Source organism: Mustela nigripes, chromosome 3, assembly GCF_022355385.1.
Source record: "Mustela nigripes isolate SB6536 chromosome 3, MUSNIG.SB6536, whole genome shotgun sequence".
Taxonomy (NCBI): Eukaryota; Metazoa; Chordata; class Mammalia; order Carnivora; family Mustelidae; genus Mustela; species Mustela nigripes.
Window position 1 is genome coordinate 113,582,996 of NC_081559.1, and position 20,683 is coordinate 113,603,678.

At 44.3% G+C, this 20,683-nt stretch overlaps 1 protein-coding gene and 1 long non-coding RNA gene across 2 annotated transcripts in view; one reads left to right on the forward strand and one right to left on the reverse strand.

The window, feature by feature from the left end:
* LOC132013992 (uncharacterized) overlaps window positions 1-1,727 on the reverse strand; it is a 62,644-nt gene extending 60,917 nt beyond the window's left edge. Inside the window, exon 1 of the long non-coding RNA XR_009403180.1 lies at window positions 1,586-1,727. This is a non-coding gene — a long non-coding RNA (uncharacterized LOC132013992). The remainder of the gene's footprint in view (window positions 1-1,585) is intronic.
* On the forward strand, window positions 660-19,977 carry AMMECR1L (AMMECR1 like). The gene is made up of 8 exons (XM_059394531.1): window positions 660-1,038; window positions 2,574-2,683; window positions 8,174-8,618; window positions 11,890-12,000; window positions 12,311-12,425; window positions 13,038-13,128; window positions 14,563-14,659; window positions 16,360-19,977. Exons 3-8 carry the CDS (start codon window positions 8,212-8,214, stop codon window positions 16,469-16,471), a joined length of 933 nt encoding a protein of 310 aa, XP_059250514.1. The 5' UTR covers window positions 660-1,038; window positions 2,574-2,683; window positions 8,174-8,211; the 3' UTR covers window positions 16,472-19,977.
* Window positions 19,978-20,683: the final 706 nt, after the last annotated feature.

Genomic DNA, 20,683 nt, shown 5'->3' on the forward strand with positions numbered 1-20,683 from the left:
AGTCCTCTCCTTCTTGGGAATTCGGGGGTTCAAGACAGAAAGATGGACTCCCGATACCAAAGGCTGGGTGCTGTTTGCCCTTCTAAGTCCGTGAAGAGTCTGGCAAGGGGCCTGGAACACCTCCCTCAGGGATGGCCGTCGCCAGTCGGTCAGTTTGATTTACGCGGCTCTGAGCTACCCCGTTCCTGGCTGCTTTTGAAGGCTGCGGCCAGGTCGCGTGAGGCAACATGAGGCGTGGGCGCTTGTGGGGGAAGGGCCGTGGGCAGCTGGGTGACGGGTGCTAAGGAGGGCTAGGGCCAGGCCGCAGGGCGGGAAACCCCAGCAGGGCCCCGGCGCCTACAACGCTGCCCGCCCGGGCCCGCACGAAACCTCCCGGCGCGCTGCACGTCCGTTCACAGAGGCCGGGCGGCCCAGCGTGCAATGCGCCGGCCGACCGTGCGCGTGGCTATGCAGGCGGAACGTGGCGCTCAGATATGAGGCCAGCCAGCCGGCGCCTCCGGACCCGCCTGCCGACTACCCTTTTATTCCAACTGCCTGGGACTCGGCCCCACGAAGGGAATGCGGCCCTCTAAATTCAACCCCGTAGAGTCGGCGCCAGCCAATAAAGTGCGCTGACTCGGACCACGTGACAGTAGCGGGGCGGTACTCTGGCTGCTCCGGGATCTCTATGGTTTTCGCGGCTCGCTAGAGGGCGTGTGGTCCACTGGAGGACTCCCTACATTCTTCCTCCATTACCTCACTGCCTCCGGTTGCTGCTGGGATACTGGAGGACTCGGGTCCCGGCTAGACTCAGTCCTCCAGCAGCCCGGGGAATACCTCTAGCAGTTCTTCCCTGCCGCCACCGCCGCCCCGCCGCTTCCTCCTCCGCCCGCGGCCGGCCTTCTTCGCCCCGCCCCGTCCGCGCCGCGCGTCCGGCCCGCCCGCGGGCCCGCTTCTCTCGGGAGCTTCCACCTAGGCGCATGGCTCCATGAAGCAGGAGAAGAAGGCAGAGCGCGAGAGGTCCCGTCCACCCCAGCTGCGTCTGGGCCAGGAGAAAAGGTGGGAAACTCGGCTGCGCCGCGCCCTCTTCCTCCTCCCCCGCCGGGCCCGGCCTCCCTCGGGCTGCTGCCGCCGTGCCCGCCGGGCCTTCTCACCCCAGAGCGAGCGGAGGAGCCTGGAACGGCGTCTCTGGGATCGGCGGCGGGGGTCCCGGGGCAGCGTGGGGGAGGGGCTGTCGGGGGGCGGGGGAAGAAGGCGAGCGGGGCCTGCGTGTCCCCGCCGAGGGCAGGGGGGTCGGGAGGCATTGCTGGGGAGGGGTAGGCGGACGCCCCTGCCCTGGGCCGCGAGGTGAGGTGAGGCGAGGCCAGGCGAGCCTCCAGCTCCTTTCGGCACTCCCTCCAGGAAACAGTCTCGGGTCTATGTAAAGTTTGGTGGTCTCCGGCGCCGCCTGGCGGCCCCCACCCACTGTCCCGCCGCCCCCTCCCCCGCCCGGCGTCTGGATTCCACCCCCGCGGCTCGGCCCTCGGTGCGCTACCCGTCGCTCTGGCGTCTCCCCAACTACCCCCAGAGCCCTCGTACTCTCTTTCCCCACCCCTTTTTTTCTTACCTTTCACCTTTCTCTCTGCCTGCTTTGCCCCTCCCTGCTCCGGCCTCTCCTTGCCCACTCTCTCGTCCTTTTCTTGCCTAACTCTCTTCACACGCACGCTTTTTCTCCTCTTTCTCTTCTCTTTTTTCCAAGCCCCACCCTCACTCTCTGCTTCCTTATCCACCCATAGCCCCATTTCCATTGCCTCTTCAGCTTAAACTCTTTGGGTTTTATGCCTCTCTCTCCTTTCCGGGCTGTAGGTTTTGCCCTTCGTTCCTTGCCCTCCTCCCTTCCCTGTTCTGATCTGAACTCCTCACTTTGCTACACTCCCTTACCCTCATCCCTCTGGGCCTATCCTCTTTCACTGCCCTCTCCTTGGATAGTGTGGGTGGGGCTTGGAGTCTCCTGTTTACATCTTTGGGAATAGCTTAATTCTCTACTACTTTGGGGTGGGGAGAGTTGTTGAAGAGATTATGAAGAGATTTGTGCAAAACTAGTAGTAAGGATGGATGACTCTTAACAATTATCATGTCCACCTGGGGTGACAAGATGACCTGTCCTCAGGACCCTAGCATGCTGTCCAGTAATTCTTCAACACCATCTTTGCAGAGGATTTGGGAATGTGCTTGTATTCTGAAACCAGTAGAGAGCCTTGAAATGGTATATCTTGGCCTGAGAGCAAGTTTTGATCTAAATTAGTGGTGGAGAAGTTTTAATGTGTGTCTCATGTTCAGGTTCAATAAAACCTTTGATCCTCTGTGTCCTCCCTTCTTGGTGATGACGCTAAGGATGAGGTGATTCAGTGCATGGGACTGCCATTGCTACCTTATATTTAGATTTGGAAATGTTTTGAAGTAGGGAGAGCTTGTTCCTAGCTGTTGTTTCTTTTAATTTTTTTTTTCTTTTTTCCTAGAAATTGCTCAATGGAGTTTTAATTTTTTAAAAACCGTATCTTACTTCTGGGCTGCCTTGATTTTGTTCATTCACTGCACCTGCATTTCTGTCTTAGGTACAGGAAGAAGGAATGGAATCGGAAGGAAGAAAGTTCATTTCTGAGACAAAATAATTCCTCTCCTTGGTTATAGCTGTTCCCCTGGCAATACAGACTATCTGCTTTCAGTGAGTATTACCTTGGACATATTTAGAATGTTTAGAATTTGTTACTGTTGTTGGTTTTAGTCCTGTGCTAGGACATTAGGATGTAGGTTTACTTTCTCACTTGTATTTTTTTGCTTCCTTGAGAAGGTCCTAATACTAATGAATTTCCTTCCGCTTGCTCTCTAAAAGTGAATTCATAAAGTTTATTTTCCATAATCCCAGTAGAATGACCTCGATAGTGATGTAGTATTATGCTTACCCTTTACGTTTTTTAAAAGTACATAAGGTCTGACTCCCTCCCTTCCCAACTAACTAATTTTTAAGACAACCAAAGATCAAAACTCTGAGGTTAATGCAGTTCCTAATCAAGGTCAGTTATTGGGTCTCTTCCATATGGTTATAATCTTCAGAGATTTTTGGAACTTTTGCCCTAAATCTGCAGTGGTGATATTATTTTCCGGAAAAATTTTTATTACAGCTGTATCCCCTTGAGTTTATTAAATGTGGTATGCTAAAATTTGTAAGATAGTTTTTCACACTGCTTCACATCTTATTGGAGCCTTACAATCCCTCTGTGAGGGAGACGGGACAAATATTTTCATTTTACAAATGAAAGAACCAAGGCCCAAAAATATCTGGCACTTTGCCATAGATCACACTGTAAAGGGAGAGGAATCTAAAAACAAAACTTCTAACTCCTGTGTTTTTCTTTAAGCTAAGTTGAAATGAGAATAAATAGTTCTGTGCATTTTTGTAGATCTGTATAAGTTTTAAAAGCAGGTATATAGGTAGATCTGTATTTTGCGGGATCACTCTCATCCTAAGATCAAGTGTATTTTGCGGGGAAAATTTTCAGACAGCAAGTATTTGGATATGTGTATATGTGTATTTTGAGGTTTCAAAAATATAAAAGTGATAGTTTGAAATGATTACCAGAATGTTTATCTGACTGTTTCTTGAAATAGTTACATAAGTAGGCCAGAATTACAGTTCAGGTGCCATTTTCCTACTCATACAATATAATTATTGATTTTTGGTTCAACTCTTTATCACGAAGGAAACAACAACCCATTCCCTTCTTTATAAAGCTTGATTTGAACAGACATCTGGACACTAGGTAATAACAAGAAAAACCAGAGACTCCTTTTTTTCTTTGCCACTTTCCTGCCTCCCAGATCTATTTGTTAGAAGGTCGTGCTCCCCAATAAGTTGTTTTAAGCTTATCTTCAAAAGGTGAATCTAGATTTTGGTTTTTCATCTTCAAGCTTTTCTAGACATTTTAATCTGGTTATTGTTTGAGATCTAACTACTTTGACACAGAGGTTCCATTAGTACTCATATGTCAAGATTTCTACAATAAATAAACTATTTAGCAAGTTTCATCTTTTTTTAGTGTGCGTATGTAAGCTTAAGAGAAGACTCTGGTAGATTAGAAGTGTGGGCAAGTCAGGCAGCCCAGTATTCATTCTCTGTATTTTTTGGCATCTCACAGTGGACAGATCCGTGGATGACTTATTAGAAGCCATTGCTCTGCAAAGAGGAAAAACATCAAGGTCATTAGAGTAATAATTTCATGTTAGTGATAGGATCTTTTAGACTACAATGTAGTTCTTAAAGATTTAATTTATTTGACTACAAGGTAGTTGTTAATAGAATTTTGTTATGAGGGCATTTATTTCTCTAGAAATTTTAAGAATTTTTAAGCTATTGTTCTTTGTAATATACCCTACCATAGTGGTAGTGTTAATAATACTAGACACTCTAATAAATAATAGTTATGTGTCGAGGAATGCTAGATGCTTTTCATGGCTTATTCATTGAATGGTCACAGATCATCCTCTGTGATATCAGGAGCCTAAGTCCACAGAGATGTGACAACCCACCTGAGTTTGGGTAGCCAGTACATGACAAGTCAGAGTTAGAATTTGAGCCTAGACTATAATCCCAGAGCCTAGGCTCTGTCCTCTAATGATGGGTGTTGCTCTGTGAAGATGTCAGTGAACTTGAGAAGCATGAGGGAGACCCGAAGCAAGGGAGGAAGGCCATCCTCGCCAGTTAGCCAGATCCGTCGGGGTATCTTCACATCTTCCCCTCAATACTGGTCTCTATACCTTCTTTATAAACATTAGCAGTTTATGAGATACCATTTGTCCTAACTCCTGATATAATAAATTATTTCCCAGGCAAATAATATTCCAGTGCATAGCTCTTAAAGCATCCCATCATTCAAAAAAAAAAAAAAAAACTTATCAAATGCAGTTTTAGAAGCTAGGTATGGCCTGTCAAAGGAAGGCCTTGAGCAAATCTTAAGTTAAATACCACCCAGGGCTAAGTCCAGGACTGACCAGTGACTAATGTGTTTTAGCAAAGAAAGCAGCTGTAAGCATAAATCAAACCAAGACATTAATTTAAGGGATATCTGATCTAATTTTTAGAATGAATCGGCCATATTGGATATTCATTTAGCTATGAATTAAACCACTCCTTGGTTTGGGCTGAATAGAGTTGATGTCAATAAGAATACATACTAGTAATTCAGTTTCCTTCAGCTTCTAACACACCTCACAGTTGGCACCTCACAGTAGAATCAAAGGTCTAAAGATTAGCTTGTGCCTTAAGCATTCTTTTTATAAAAAAGACACCAGTGAAATAACTCAGAGATCTGTAGATAAGATTGTTGGTATGTGGGGCGCCTGGGTGGCTCAGTGGGTTCAAGTTTCTGTCTTCAGCTTAGGTCATGATCCTAGGTCCTAGGAACCAGCCGCACTGGGCTCTCTGCTCAGAAGGGAACCTACTTCCCTGTCTCTCTCTCTGCCTGCCTCTATGCGTACTTGTGATCTCTCTCTATCAAATAAATAAATAAAATCTTTTTAAAAATTTTAAAAGATTGTTGGCATGTAAACTGTATGCAGGGCACTGTATTAGGTGTTGTAAAAGAAAACACAAAAAGACCACCCGGCCTCTGAGACTAAAGGTAATGAGTTCAGTGCTGTCTGGAATTGAGGTGGCATGGTAAGTAAGCCACCCAGTGGTGCAACAGAGCACTGCTCAGGTTCTCCCACAGAGGGAAGAAGAGTTACCATCTTCTGTTATGGACCCTAATGAAGGTCAAAATGCCTTGACTGCTGCATATCAGATAAAGGGTGTGGTGCCTTTTTCAACAGTAAACATGCTTCCCTATACTTGACACAGGTTAGGAGGTCCTGAAGGAAGAGGTAAACTGTGATTCCTGTTACTTCTTCAGCTTTTGTGGAAGTATGGGTGTTGTCTCCATCTGGTGGAAATCTAGTTTTAATTTGTTCATTCTCATTGATTGGTCTAAAGTAGATAGGCAGTAGGAAAATGAAATCAATGCTGCTGGCTTTTTAATTTTTTATTATTTTTTTAAAGATTTTTTGTTTTATTTATTTATTTGACAGAGAGAGATCGCAAGTAGGGAGAGGGGAAAGCAGGCTCCCCGTTGAGCAGAGAGCCTGATGTGGGGCTCTATCCCAGGACCCTGAGATCATGACCCCAGCCGGAAGGCAGAGGCTTAACCCACGGAGCCACCCAGGCACCCCATTGCTGGTTTTTTAAAGTGGCCCTCAAGAAGCGCCTGGGTGGCTCTGCGTTAAGTGTCTGACTCTTGATTTTGGGTCAGGTCATGATCTCAGGGTCCTGGATGGAGCCCCACATCAGGTTCCATGCTTTGCATGGTGTCTGTTTGTCTCTCTCCCTCCACACCTCCCCGTGTATGTGTGTGCACACAATCTCAAATAAATAAAATATTTTTTTAAAACAATAGCCCTTGAGGCACCTGGGTGGCTCAGTTGGTTAAGCACCTGCTTGGGCTGAGATCATGATTGCAGGTCCTGGGATTGAACCCTGCGTTGGGCTCCTTTCTGAGCGGGGAGCCCACTTCTTCCTCTCCTGCCGTTACCCCTTGTGTGCTCTCTCTGCGTCAAATAAAAAATATCTTTAAAAAAAAGAAATGGCCCTTGAGTTTAGCTTTGAAAGAGTAAACCAGCTAAAGGCTTAGAAGGGTCTCAGTGATATATGTGTTTAATAAAGGTGGTTGATGCGTTCAGTGCTGTCTGAGATTGAGGTGGCATGGTAAGCCACCCAGCCCAGAGCAACAGAGGAAAGAAAAGTTTTTATACCCGATTCCAATTATTTCATACGAACCGACTTCATAGTTTCCATTCAGGAACTCCTATATCAAAGAACCAATGTTGGTAGTTTACATGAAGTTTGGGGGAAGGGTAAGAACAAATGCACATGCAGCTTTAGAAAAGGTAGAATGCATCATTAGGAGTAATTTGTTTTTAACTGGTTAGTCTGTTGTATTGAAATACTGTTCTGAGTTCTCTTAGGCTGTACTCTCAGAAGCCCAGCTTTTGGAGAAACTAGTATCTCTTAGGTCATTGGAGGGCAGTCCTGGGAGCTGAGTTGGGGACTGCTTTGTTGTGGTGAGATGGCTCACTTTGTTGGAGTAGGATTAAAAGAACCTTAAAGGGAAAGTTACATTTTTGTTGTCATTGTTTTAAGATTTCATTTGTTGGAGAGAAAGAGTGCACCAGCAGGGGAGCAGCAGGCAGAGTGAGAAGCAGGCTCCCTGCTGAGCAAGGAGCCCCATACAGGACTCCATCCCAGGACCCTGCTATCATGACCTGATCCAAAGGCAGACGTTTAACCAATTGAGCCATCCAGGAGATCCCTCAAAGAGAAAGTTTTGATCAAATTGGTAGACAGGGTTGATAATCTAAATAAGTATTTACTAACTGCACTCTCATTTCCTTCACATTCTTCACCTGTAAGTCACTCATTATTTGCCTTAGGCCAACAGATAAGTAAAATATTGGCCTCCTTAAAAACATGTCTTTAGGGGCGCCTGGGTGGCTCAGTGGGTTAAAGCCTCTGCCTTAGGCTCAGGTCATGGTCTCAGGGTTCTGGGATTGAGCCCCACATTGGGCTCTCTGCTCAGCGGAGAGTCTGCTTTTCCCTCTCCCTCTACCTGCTGCTCTGCCTGCTTCTTGTGCTCACTCTCTATTTATCTGTCAAATAAATAAAATCTTCAAAATTAATTAATTAAGGGGGGACTCTTTAAAAATAGGGTGGTCTAATTTGGAGGCCCTAAAAGGTAGAGAACTGCAGTGATGAAAAGTCTGACAGGTCCATTGCTATCTTGCAATCTTGAAATGTCCTCGTGCAGCTCCACAATGGCTGCCACCCGCCCGCCCTTCTGCCCTAGGGAGTCCTGGGCTAGAGGGGCTGCTCGTTGCTTGCCTCCATCTGTGATGATCATAAGGCTTTATAGAAAGGAAAAATAGTTCTTTAGGAAAAGGTTAGACGTCCCTAGTCTGCAACTCAGGATCTCTTCCAGTCATGCTGGTCCACAGCCTTTCGTGATCTGGTGACTGGATGAGAAAAAGAATTTGGTGACTTTCTACATAGACGCTTTCTTTTTTATTTTTGTTTTCTCCTTTTAACTAACCTTTTGAATTAATGTGTAACTGTTCTCTTTTTGGTCAGGGTTCTGCAGCATTCCAGACCTCGAGCACTGAATCAGGATGGGAAAAAGACGTTGTGTTCCTCCACTTGAGCCCAAGTTGGCAGCAGGCTGTTGTGGGGTTAAGAAGCCCAAGTTATCTGGAAGTGGAACACATAGTCACGGGAACCAGTCCACAACTGTCCCCGGCTCTAGTTCAGGACCTCTTCAAAACCACCAGCATGTGGATAGCAGCAGTGGTCGGGAGAATGTGTCGGACTTAACTCTGGGACCTGGAAATTCTCCCATTACACGAATGAATCCCGCATCGGGAGCGCTGAGCCCTCTTCCCCGGCCCAATGGAACTGCCAACACCACCAAGAATCTGGTGGTGACTGCAGAGATGTGCTGCTACTGCTTTGACGTCCTCTACTGTCACCTCTATGGCTTCCCACAGCCACGACTTCCTAGATTCACCAATGACCCCTAGTGAGTAAATCAGTCAGGTGCAGGGGACATTAAGAAAGCCATGATGCTCTCTTTCTTGGGTTGTTCTCTTGAGAGAGTCTGGCACTTATAAAAAGCTTTAGTATCATTCAGGCAGAGGATAATGAGAAATGTCTAGACAATATCTAGAACAATACCTGGATTCAGTAACAGAAGAGGTCTAGGTTACACTTGGCAGAGGTCTAGGTTTGTTTTTAAGGTAATGTTGTAGAAATTAGGATTTTGTTCTTGGTTCTTCTTTTGGTTTGTTGGTTTTATATTGCAGTGGGTAGGTAATTCAACCTCTTGAGTGAAGATACCACACATAACATCATTGTGGACCCAGGTGTTGAAGTCCAAGAGAATTGGAAGTGTCTGAGGGCCAGGCTAGAGAATAGGAGCACATTTATTGGGAGGTATGATGCTCTTAATAAGAGTCCCCTCACTTTGTTCATCAGTAATCCCATGGTGATCCCACATGGCTACTCATACCCCACCAAGAATGTCAGAATCTGCTTTACTGGTTTTTACCACAAGACTCCCATCATTTTTGTCCCGAACTGGGATCAGTGATTTAAACGGAGTTTGTATAAAGTGAAGTAATCCATGCCTGTGTTTTCTTCTTCCACAGAATTGGAAGTAACTCTGAGCTACCTGGCCTTCTTTCCTTCCTTTTCTTTTTTTTTAATTTAAATTTTAGAGAGTTAACTTACAGTGCAATATTGGTTTGTGGAGTAGAATATAATGATTCATCATTTATATATAACCCCAGTGCTCATAATAACAAGTGCCCCCCCCCCTTTTTTTAAAGATTTACTTATTTTTTGTAGAGAGAGAGAGAGCATGTGAGCGGGGGGGAGGGGTGTGCACGGAGAGGGAGAGAGAATCTCAAGCAAACTCCCCAAGCAGGGTCTGACATAGGGCTCAGTCTCACAACCCTGAGATCATGACCTGAGCCAAAACCAACAGTCCAATACTTAGCCACCTGAGCCACTCAGGTGCCCCACAATTACCCTCCTTAATACCCATCACCCATAGGGACACCTTGGATGGCTCAGTTGGTTAAGTGTCTACCTTCTGCTCAGGTCATGATCCATGGTCCTGGGATCAAGCTCCATGTCAGGCTTCCTGCTCAGTGGGGAGCCTGCTTCTCCCTCTCCCTTTGCCGCTCCCCACTGCTTGTGCACATGCACGCGTGTGCACTCGCTCGCTCGCTCTCTCTCTCTAATAAGTTAAAAAAAAATGTGAATATCATTTACATTTTTTTTTAATTATGAGACACATTGTCCCATCCACCTCCATCCATCAACCTTTAGTTTGTTCTGTACCATTGAGTCTCTTATAGCTTGTTTCTCTCCTTTTTTTTTCTCCTTCCCCATATGCTCATCTGTTTTCTTTCTTAAATTCCACATATGAGTGAAATCATAATGGTATTTGTCTTTCTCTGACTGACTTATTTCACTTAGCATAATACACTCTAGCTCCAGCCACGTCATTACAGATGGCAAGATTTCGTTCTTTTTGATGGCTGAGTAATATTCCATTGCATATAATATATATCACATTTTTATCCATTTGTTAGGGAACATTTGGGTTTTCTCCATACTTTGGCTGTTGTCGAGGTAGATAGATGTGTGTGTGTGTGTGTGTGTGTGTCTGTATATACAATATAAATTTTTTAAGGTGTTTTTTTTTTTTTTTAAGATTATTTATTTATTTATTTGACAGAGAGCACAAGCAGGCAGAGAGGAGGGAACCAGGCTCCCTGCTGAGCAGAGAGCCCAACGCGGGACTCGATCCCAGGACCCCGGGATCATGACCCGAGCTGAAGGCAGAGGCTTTAACCCATTGAGCCACCCAGGCACCCCTTAAGATTTTATTTTTAAGTAATCTCCATATGTAACTTGGGGCTGGAGCTCACAACCCTGAGATCAAGAGTCTGTTCCTCTGACCCATCCAGCCAGGTGCCCCTGAATTGGCTTTAAAAGAACACTGAAGAGATGTTTTTGGAGCATTCATTGACCTAAGATCACTCATTCATTCAGCTGTTAATGCCATATTGGAGCAAGCATAGCCCCACTGGTCAGGGAATGGAGAGGGTATGAAGAAAAAGTCCTCACTTTTGGGAGACTTAACAAGTTGGCAAATCACACACACAAAGCTAAATAATGTGTTATGGCACATTGGACAGAAGTAGAGGGAAAGTTATTCCTGTGCGATTGTGTCAGAGGAAAGAATATGTAGAGAAATGTAACTTTTTAGGGACATATTTCCATGGGATACCATGGTCAGAAAATTCTTGACTGAACAGGAGGCGATTCTAAGCCTTAATCCTTATGGGATCAGGTGTGTCCCACGCAAGAGAGGGATGTGGACTTGGAAGAGTAGGTGTGGCTGCAGTGTTGTAGGGAATGAGCTGTTTTATTCAGGGGTTTATATTTCCATCGTGCAGTGAAATTCTTGAGGGGTTTTGAGTAGGTTTGGGGACAAAAACTTTCGTGCTGTTCAGGTGTGTACTATAAGGAAAAGATAGGCAGCAGATCTGCTTAGTAACAGTGACCAAAGTAGATAGCTTTAAAAATTTAAGTTGATTTTTTGAAGTATTTTGCTCAGTCTGAGAAATAAAGGCATAGGAGTACAGAGGAAATACCAGGATGAAGAGATAGCTCTGTAACCTGTTTATAAAAAATTCTGTTACCTCTAGTCTGATGTAGCTTGACAGTGACAACGCATGACTTTGGCCAAGAAGTAGAAAGTGATAGCTTCTAATAATAGGCTTTCTTGCAGAAACATTGGTTTTTTTTTCCCCCGAACATTTAAGAGCAGGATAAGGGGCAGAGATAATTAGGGGAGTAATGGGGGGTTGCAGGGAATGGGGGGAAGTTATGCAGGCCCAGTGTCAAGTAACTGGGGAACATGGACACTCCTAAAAATAGAGTAAAGAAAAGGAGAAAGACTTGGAAAATTAGAAGTTGAGTCCTGGCCAGAGGGAAAGGAAAGTAGCACAGACATGTCAAAGTGTATTAAAAGTATCAGCAAGGGTCATAGGAAGGGCTGCACAGAGCTCTTTTCTTCACACTGTCTTACTGTGGACTCCCCTCTCTCTCCATCCAGAGACTACACAGTCCCAGAAAGGCAGAGTCCTTCAGATAGCCACAACTCACAAAATAGTCCTTTTGGGGAATAACAGAAATTAATGGGGCAAAAGCAAAGGTTTTGTTACTACCCATGATTGATTTGGGGCTGGAGAATGTTTTTTGTTTTGCTTTTGTAGTCCGCTTTTTGTGACATGGAAGACAGGGCGGGACAAGCGGCTTCGTGGCTGCATTGGGACCTTCTCAGCCATGAATCTTCATTCAGGACTCAGGGAATACACGTTAACCAGGTAATGACACCAGACATAAGCTCTATAGATAAATTGGCTAGAATTGAAACAACTGCCTGACTTTATTTCTTCTAAATGGTAAAGTTTGAGTGTTCTCTTTTTGGTAATCAGGGTGTACGGGGGCTTTAATCTGGTGAGTCACTCAGCTGTTCAAGTGTAGACATTTAATAGCATCAAGTTATTTTTAGCATATTAGTGCGGATAGATAATCAATATTCTCTGCTTAGCTCAGGATTCATAAATTTTCAGGCACATAATGTTGGCTCTCGGCTCCAGAGCAGCCTCACTTATGTTTTCTGTCCCCCTCCAGTGCACTTAAGGACAGCCGATTTCCCCCCTTGACCCGAGAGGAGCTGCCTAAACTTTTCTGCTCTGTCTCCCTCCTTACTAACTTTGAGGATGCCAGTGATTACCTGGACTGGGAGGTGAGAACCAGCCGCATTTGGAACTCTGCATCTCTCGTTGCATTTGGGTTCGGGTTAGTACATGGTAATGTATCTCCTTTATTGAGAGAGGGTACAAGAATGTTAAAGCTCAGTTTGGAAGCACCTGGGGGCCACAAAGGTGATAGGAAAACTGCTGTGATCTTAGAAGTGGGAAGAAATGTGAAGTCTTTCTTTTCCTGTGTCTTCCCAGTCCACTCCTATTCCATAGCCTTCTCCCACGTCTAATAGGATATGATACTGGGGATAAAGAGCATTCCAGATCCCTCCTGTAAGCCCTTGAGTAAGAGTTGTGTGGAGTCATGAGCCTAGATGAAAACCCTGTAGTATGTTCAATGGAATAGATTAAAGGTGGAATAGTTCAGATTATTGGATAAGTGGTTGAGAGAATTTATTTCTATAACCCTCATACTTGGAGAGCTGAAATTACTTTGGCTTCTATACCTGAGGCAAAGAGTTAGTCATGAAAAAGGAGCAGGTCTCCTTTTCTCAGACTTGGATCGAGCTGGTCAGGGGACAGTGTCAATTAAACGTGGTTGCCTGAAGTTCCATTAGAGTAAGTAAATGCTCTTTATTTGATTATTTCTCCTGTAGGTAGGGGTCCATGGGATTCGAATTGAATTCATCAATGAAAAAGGCGTCAAACGTACAGCCACATACTTACCTGAGGTTGCTAAGGAACAAGGTGAGTTTTACAAATGGAATTTCAATGAAGGATACTATTCAGTGTCACCGTTTAAAGGCAGGAAAGTGGCATTTATTGTCTTTGAGCCCAACTGCAACAAAGAATGAGTACCTTTCTTCCTCTTAGTGTCTATCAAAGTTTTATAAAATGAGAAATAAACTCCCAAAATATGCAGGAGCTGGGGAAGAAAAGGGGTAAAGACTTCCCTTACCCTCTTGTTTCACTTCCTCTCAGTGAAAAGTTTTATTCCTTGGCCCCGAAAACTAGAGGTAATTGTAGCAAAATTCCACCCATCAATTGGACCATATTATAGAGTCCATTGTAAAGGGAAGTTGCCCATATCAGTGGATGTTGAATTTTTGATCATTAATTATTAGACAGCGTTATACTTGTTAAAAGGCAAAACATAATCTTCTCTATATTTAGAAGAATACCTTTCAGTGTTGCTTGTGTGCTCTGTGATGTGTAACCCAGTTTCTTTTCTCTCTTCATCCTTCCCACCTTCCCTTCCTCCTCTCCTGTCTGTTTTTGAAAATAACATGTAAAACACAGTATTTATTGGGTGTAAACCTGGAATAAAGAGAAATATCCAGTTCAGTGTATCAGTGAACTAATTATTTGGAGAGTGATTGCCTTATTGGTTTCCATCATGGTTGTGTTTAAACTTCAGAAGCAGTGTGGATGTAGGATAAAAAGGAAGCCTTTTAGCCACTTTGAGGCCATAAGTCTAACATTTTTGTACAAAAAGGGACACCATAAATATTTCCTAACAGTGAGATGTGGCGGTAACAGATTATCTGATTACTTGTGCCTTTTGAAAATTTTTTGGCAAAATTTAAAAATTGGGTGTAATTTAGGGGTTTCTCTTTGGTTTTCAGTTTTGATGTGTTTGGTTTTATCTGTTAAAAACGTGCAGGAACAACACAATGTTGTATGTGTGAACAACTTTCCTGTCCTTCGTGAAGGATTGGCATCCTTCCTGCTGTCAGTTCTCTGTAATAGATAACAGGACTCCTAGAAATCATCAAAGTAAAGGAAGGCCACGCAAAGACATACAGGCTACAGAATTTTAATTCTCTCCTCTCACAGAACAGCCTTGGTTACCAGCACTAGACCAGCAGGCCAGTCTTAAGTTGAGACCATGTTTACTCCTAGATAATTAAAGTGGGATCACATCTGACAAGAAAGACACAAGAGCAGGGGGCCTGGGTACAGCCTTTTTGGTGTTAGTCCAGTTAACATCTCATGTCTCTGATTCTACTTGGATGTCACTAAGGCAGACGGGGCTCTAGGGATGTGGGGCCATTGTCCAGAGCTCCCCTTGACCCTAGCATACCTGGCTGCTTCTCTTTTCTTGCCATTTGAGAACATACCCTACTCTTATGTCATCTATGTCATCGTGCACTGACCTCAGTGTGCCTCTCTTCTCCTCAGACTGGGATCAGATCCAGACAATAGACTCCTTGCTCAGGAAAGGTGGCTTTAAGGCTCCAATTACCAGTGAATTCAGAAAAACGATCAAACTTACCAGGTAACCCACTGTCTCATTTTCCTTGTCATTTTAATTTAGCTTGGGTTGGATGGAGGATACTTTTGATGGAAAGGACTAGAAAGAATTTTCTCCACTAATGTCCCTCAAATAAAGAGATCTGGGTCAGGTTTAAGCTGGGAGGAAGCATGGCATCAAAGGCAAAGATTTCCCAGTGTCCTGGGCATCTCTGAAGCTGAGTTGATGGCAGAGCTGGAGCAGAGTTCAAGCCACAATCAGGTGGTGGATGTCTTCACCAGACCCACTGCTTGGGAGACTTAAAGGGGGCAGACTGAGGTCAGCAATGAAGGCTGTCAGCACAGAGGTCCAGGGTCAGTTGAAGTCACATGCAGTCAGGTGGCAGGAGATACAGGTGGCATGTTAACAGTGAGAGTGTTCACAGAGAGTTACAAGGAAATACCCCTCTCGTTGGGAGAGGGTACCTCAGTGTAGTAGAATGCACACGGACTTGGAGTCTGAATCCCAGCTCCACCACTGCTTAACTGTGTGACACCTGGGCCAGTTACTTACTCTGCCGCGGGGGGGGGGGGGGGGGACTTTCCTGTATGTAAGAAGTGAATGATAATGCCTTGGGGTTGTTTTAGAGTGTGATAAGGTAATGTATGAAGAATTTCTAGCCCAGGGCCTGGCAATAATTATAGGTGGTCAGTAGATGTCAGTTCTCTTGCCATCCCTACTGAAATCGGAAACACTGAGAGGTTTAGCTTCTATGGGCTTCTGTGGGCCTCTGTTGGCCCCCTCATCTGTAAAATACTGAATAATCATATACTAACCTCACAGGTCTATTTGGAAGATAACCCAGTGTTTTTGAAATGCTTTGGATTCCAAAAAAAAAAAAAAAGAAAGAAAAAACTTCAAATACAAAGCATTATTATTATTATTATTATTATAATTTATTTGAACAGCCATTTCCCTGTCAAAATTCAGGAATAATCACCTTGCAGTGGAGGAGTGATTACAGTGGGAAAGAGATGGCTCTGGGTAAGGATTGTCACACCCAGCTCCTGTGGTCTGTAGTAGGCTCCATAGGTTTGTAACACCCCATGCTTCGCATCCTGACTCATGGCTCTTTCCAGAGCAAAGCCAAAGTGCTATGAATTCTGTTCTGATGACCCTGTGATATGATATGGCATATTCATCTGGGAATTGAGACCCGTCCTTTATAGCCCCAGGATCCTTTAACCTGCTTCATCAGAATTTGACCCAGAATTAGGTATCTGTGCCCCTTTTAGTTATAAATAACTTGTTTGTTGCTTTTCTGCAAGTTAAGGTTGCATTTCTGTCAAATTTATCACATTTTATGCAGTAGATATGCAGTTTGCGCTGGGCATTGGTATAGCCATCTTCCAGTCTGCCACCCGTGTAATTTGACCTTGACATTCTTCATCCAGACCCCAGTAGCAGATTGCTTAAGAGCAGCCTGATAAGTAGTGTTTAAAGGTGGGATGTGCAGAAAATACATTCTCAGGGGTGAATTGTGATTGTGCTTTTTCATCTTGTTCATTTGTAATAACAACATTGTTTTCTTGTGCTGTCTTTCATTTTCTGTAAGTAAGATTGCTCTTGGTCTTCCATTTTTATTCTTTCAAAATGTGGAATAAGCTTTTGGTTTTCTCTGCTGAGTGACTTTACAGAATGAAGAGTTTGAGGTTCCTAATACCCTTTCCTGTTTCCTTATACAGGTACCGAAGTGAGAAGGTGACAATCAGTTATGCAGAGTATATTGCTTCTCGACAGCACTGTTTCCAGAATGGCACTCTTCATGCCCCGCCCCTCTACAATCATTACTCCTGACACACGGCTGCATGACCAGTCCCACCCCCCTGTGGCCACCAATGGCTATGACATCATTGGAGCAGATGCCTCCTCTTCCTGGTCCAGTTACTTCTATTACTGCACCATTTTATGATGCTAGCTTCCGTTGCCAAGTCTGCCTCCAGCTGACTGAGGGGGGGTGGGGTTATACTGAATGAAACAGAACTTGAGGGGCCCAAGCCTTATCTCAGCCTTTCCTCAATATGGGGTTCCGTTGGATTGGGGCTCCTCCATGACTAGTGAGAATTACCGTGTGGGTTCAGAAGACCCTTGGCATGCAGGTGCCACTGCTGATTTGCTGCCTCTGTGTTGGCCACACAGTGGAAGCCGGAATTGGTGGTTCACGAAGGCTTACCCCACACACACCCCTATAGCCTCCCCAGATCAAGTAGGTGTATTCCCCTGGCAGTCTGGGCAACGGAGACCAACAAGAAACATTTTTAGGTTGTTTTAAATTCCTTTTTTAAACTTCCAGTTTATTGCGTACCAAGAGTTGATTACAACCTCCATGCTTCATAAGTGGACGCCATGTTAGGGTTGAACGTGGGCACCATGAGTCCTCTGAGGCTCCTGGACAGAGACCCACATCAAGATCGGAAGCCCTTTGGATGGCGTGGCAGATCTCATTGCTCAATTAGCCTCGAAGGTTTTAATTCTCATCCCACTCTCAGCTGGATTTTCTGGCACTCTTCCTGCATTGAGTCTCCTGGTATTGAACAGAGCTCTGTGGTGTAGCCTGCTGAGGACTGGACTGGGATGCCCTTGGGAGGTCCTGAAATCATCGCTGCATGCAGTGAGAAAGGAGAGACCTCTTCCTTACCACCCGGCTACCTCACTCCTCTACTGGTAGCAGTGCCTATAGCTGGATCTAGGTTTTCAGAAGGCATAGGTTTTCTAACAAGCACCTGGGTTGGGCTTTAGAAGGACACATTGTCATAGGAGAGAATCCAGGGTCTCCAAGCTGTTTTTCTTTTCAGGCAAACATCCTGAGGGACTTTTAAGCAGAGGAGTTCCTTTGTCTAGTTTGCCTGGAGAAGTGGGAAGACTGTTGCTGTTTCAGTCCTTTCCAGGACTTTAGAACAAAGCAATGTAATTAAACAAAATGAATCTTTATCTTGCCTAACGTGCTGGGAATCTTCACCCCACCGTGGCAAAGTTCCAAATAGCTCATTTTATTCTAGGTCATTCAGACTTTCATGTGGCATATTTCCCCTCCCCATTGTTGCTGATTCCAAATAGCTGTCAGCAGGTTTCTCCTCCCTCTTGCCTATTCCTCCCTCATTTGGTGGCAGAGTTCATAGAAGCTGGGGACTTGGAAAATGCTTTGGAAACGTCACAGAGGCACTGCTGAAAAGATTCACAGGAAGAGGTGGCCAATTGGAAGAAAGGACCTGGAGGGTGATACAGTGGTTTTCAACAACATGCTTAGAGAACTCTTGAAGTGGATTGGGTGTCAATCCGGTGAACACCATTGTTTTGATTTAATTTATTTTTTAAAGTTTATGTGGTGATGGTGTGGCTTTCCAAAATGGGCAAATATCCAAATCAAAAGAAATTTTGAGTTTTCTTCTGCCAGAAATGGGGGAGGGGAAGCAGGGACATAATCCAAGAAACGACACACTTGCCATTCTAGGTATTGCTGTCTCATTTCTTGGGAAGAAATGGATGAGGGTGAGCAGATTTGCTTGGTACCATCCTCTGCTGTTCATGAGGATATGGAATGTGCAAGGGAAGTGGGCTGACTTCAGGATGCCCAGGTCAGGCAGCACCACCCTATCTTAACTGTTGTGCTGCGTTCTTGGCATCCTGCCACTTTTCCCTTGCAAGGTTAATGAAAAAAAGCTTTTGAAGATTAAGGGATTGTTTCGTGATTTCCTGCTGCTGAGAATAATAAATGTCTTGTTCACAAACAGATGTGACGATAGTTACTCTTAGGTGCCATGGATTGATGTCAGGGTGGTCAGCTCTGGTCTAAACTACCCACCTCCAATTTGTACAACAGTATTGATACATAGGGCTACACTCATTACTGTTCAAGTGTTCTCTGTTAAAAGTTGTGTTTAATTTCTAAAGATTAAAAAAAGCAAAAAAAATGGTGCTAAACTTTCACCCCTGAGCACGCTCAGTGAGACTGGTCATGCAAGCATTTACTACAGTGCCATGCTCTTCAAGCCTATTTTTTTCTTGTAGAAATGTTGCCCTATTTGTCTTCCCCAATGTATAGTATGTTTTTTATTTTATTTTATTGCGGGTGGGGTAGGATACCTGCCGTTTAAGAAATGAACAGAAAATTTTAAAACCCACGAAATGGGGGAAAAAATCAGTGCACAAGAATTGGGCTGATTAAGCCCAGCACCACACTGAAGTGGGCTCAGTGGTTTTGGAGTGAAGAAGCCTTACTCCCTGCACATTCCCTCATGCTCCCATACAAGTCCAGCAGTGGAGATGCTCAAGTCCCTCTGGTCTGGTCAGAGGGACCCAGGAATCGACCAAGTAAAACTATTTGGCCCCATAAGAAATGCCACTGTCCGTGTCTGTCCTGAATGGGGCCTAGTCAGGAAGCAGTCTGAAAGTATGGTCATGGTCACCTCAATAAGATGTGGGACAGGTGGCTCTCAGGAAAAATACTAAGTCTGGATCATCCATGTGGCAGCTTTGCATAGGGAGATGACAGCTCCGAACTGGAACTGAACTGCCTTCCACACGCTTGACCAAAGCAGTGATGAGGGTGGCCAGTACATGTGGTGTGAGTGGCAGGTGTAAAAAGAAGGGAATGTTTTCTGCTTGGTGTTTACTTTGTCCTTGGGCTGCTCAAGCTGAATAGTATGTAACTGCTGTAAAGGAACCAGCCCATGTTGGCTGGTTCAGTTCGGAGTTTGTTTCATCCCTAGCTGTGAGTGCCTTTTGGTCTGGAAAGTTGGCTTGTCTCATAATACCCACAGCTAGGACATTCTCTCTGTAATTATGAATTGTTCTTGTTTTATGTTAACTAAAAGAGAATGTCTTTGATCACTAGGATTTGTCGGTGTTGGATTGTTTCCACTGTGAGGTTCTTAAACTTTTTCGCTTCATAATATTAAAGCAACTCATGTTAGAGAACCTTTCAGTGTGAAAGGTTTGTAGTTGAGACATTACATATATTTTATTGTTTATAATAAAAATCATCTATACAGAAGTCCTGGGTGTTAATTTTAATATTTGCACAAGACCTGTTTTCCATGATGTGTTAACACCTACACTTTCACTAACTGTTGATGCTATTTTCTATTGAGATTCTGGAGCCTAGGGAGCTATGTGTTTTGTTTTGTTTATTTTCATTCTTACTTCCCTGAAGCAAGAGACTTTGTATGGCCTTTAGTGCAAAGACTTCAGACCAATTCTTTGTATTACACTTGGTTGCCTCTTGGCTATATAACTTCTGAGTGCAAATCATTGAACTCTTTAACAAAGTATTGTAGAGAATAAATCATCATGGGTAAAAATTGTCTTTGTCCCTTTTTTTTTTTTTTTTTTTTGGAATAGTGGCAACAATATTTTTAAGTTTATTTCAGTAATCCCCACCAACGAGGGTATTGTACTCAAAACTGTAAGACCCAAGAGTCACACCAGTGTGTAGAGGAGTCTCCAGCTGAGTCAGCCAGGCACCCCTCACAGTTACCTTTCTTTTTTTTTTTTGAAGATTTTGTTTATTAGAGTGCACACAAGCAAGGGGAGCGCCAGGAGAGTTGGGGGTAACAGGCTTGATCCCAGGACTCCGGGATCATGACCTAAACTGTAGGCAGACACATAACTGACAGCCACCCAGACACCCCATCGTCTTATTTTTGAAGACAGCCATCCAGGTGGTGTTTTTAGTCAGCCTGTGTGTTTTGCATGGTGTCCATGATCCTCAACGGTTTGGGTTTTGGTTTGGTTTGGTTTTTTTGCCCTTGTATTTTTTGTGTGGTTGGTAGCAATGCCACTGGCCTTTTAGAACCAAATTTCCTAAACTGAGGTTCATGTACCCTTTAAAATTTGGGTCTTTCTAGAAAGAAGGTTTATCATTCTCTTTAGATTTCCCTTTGAAACTGACCTTGTCCAAAAAGCTAAAAAACAAGCAGGGGTTGGGGGTTGGGGAGGTTGCTCAAATTGAAGATCTTCATTTGGTAATGAATTAATCCAACCAAAGACCTTGAGACATACTGGTGTGGT

What these genes read in the sequence shown, in the direction of transcription:
- AMMECR1L (XM_059394531.1), top strand. Translation starts at nt 8,212, where the DNA reads ATGGGAAAAAGACGTTGTGTTCCTCCACTTGAGCCCAAGTTGGCAGCA. An exon ending in AGATTCACCAATGACCCCTA is followed by an intron (nt 8,619 to 11,889) that starts GTGAGTAAATCA and finishes TTGCTTTTGTAG; the next exon opens with TCCGCTTTTTGTGACATGGA. An exon ending in AAAACGATCAAACTTACCAG is followed by an intron (nt 14,660 to 16,359) that starts GTAACCCACTGT and finishes TTCCTTATACAG; the next exon opens with GTACCGAAGTGAGAAGGTGA.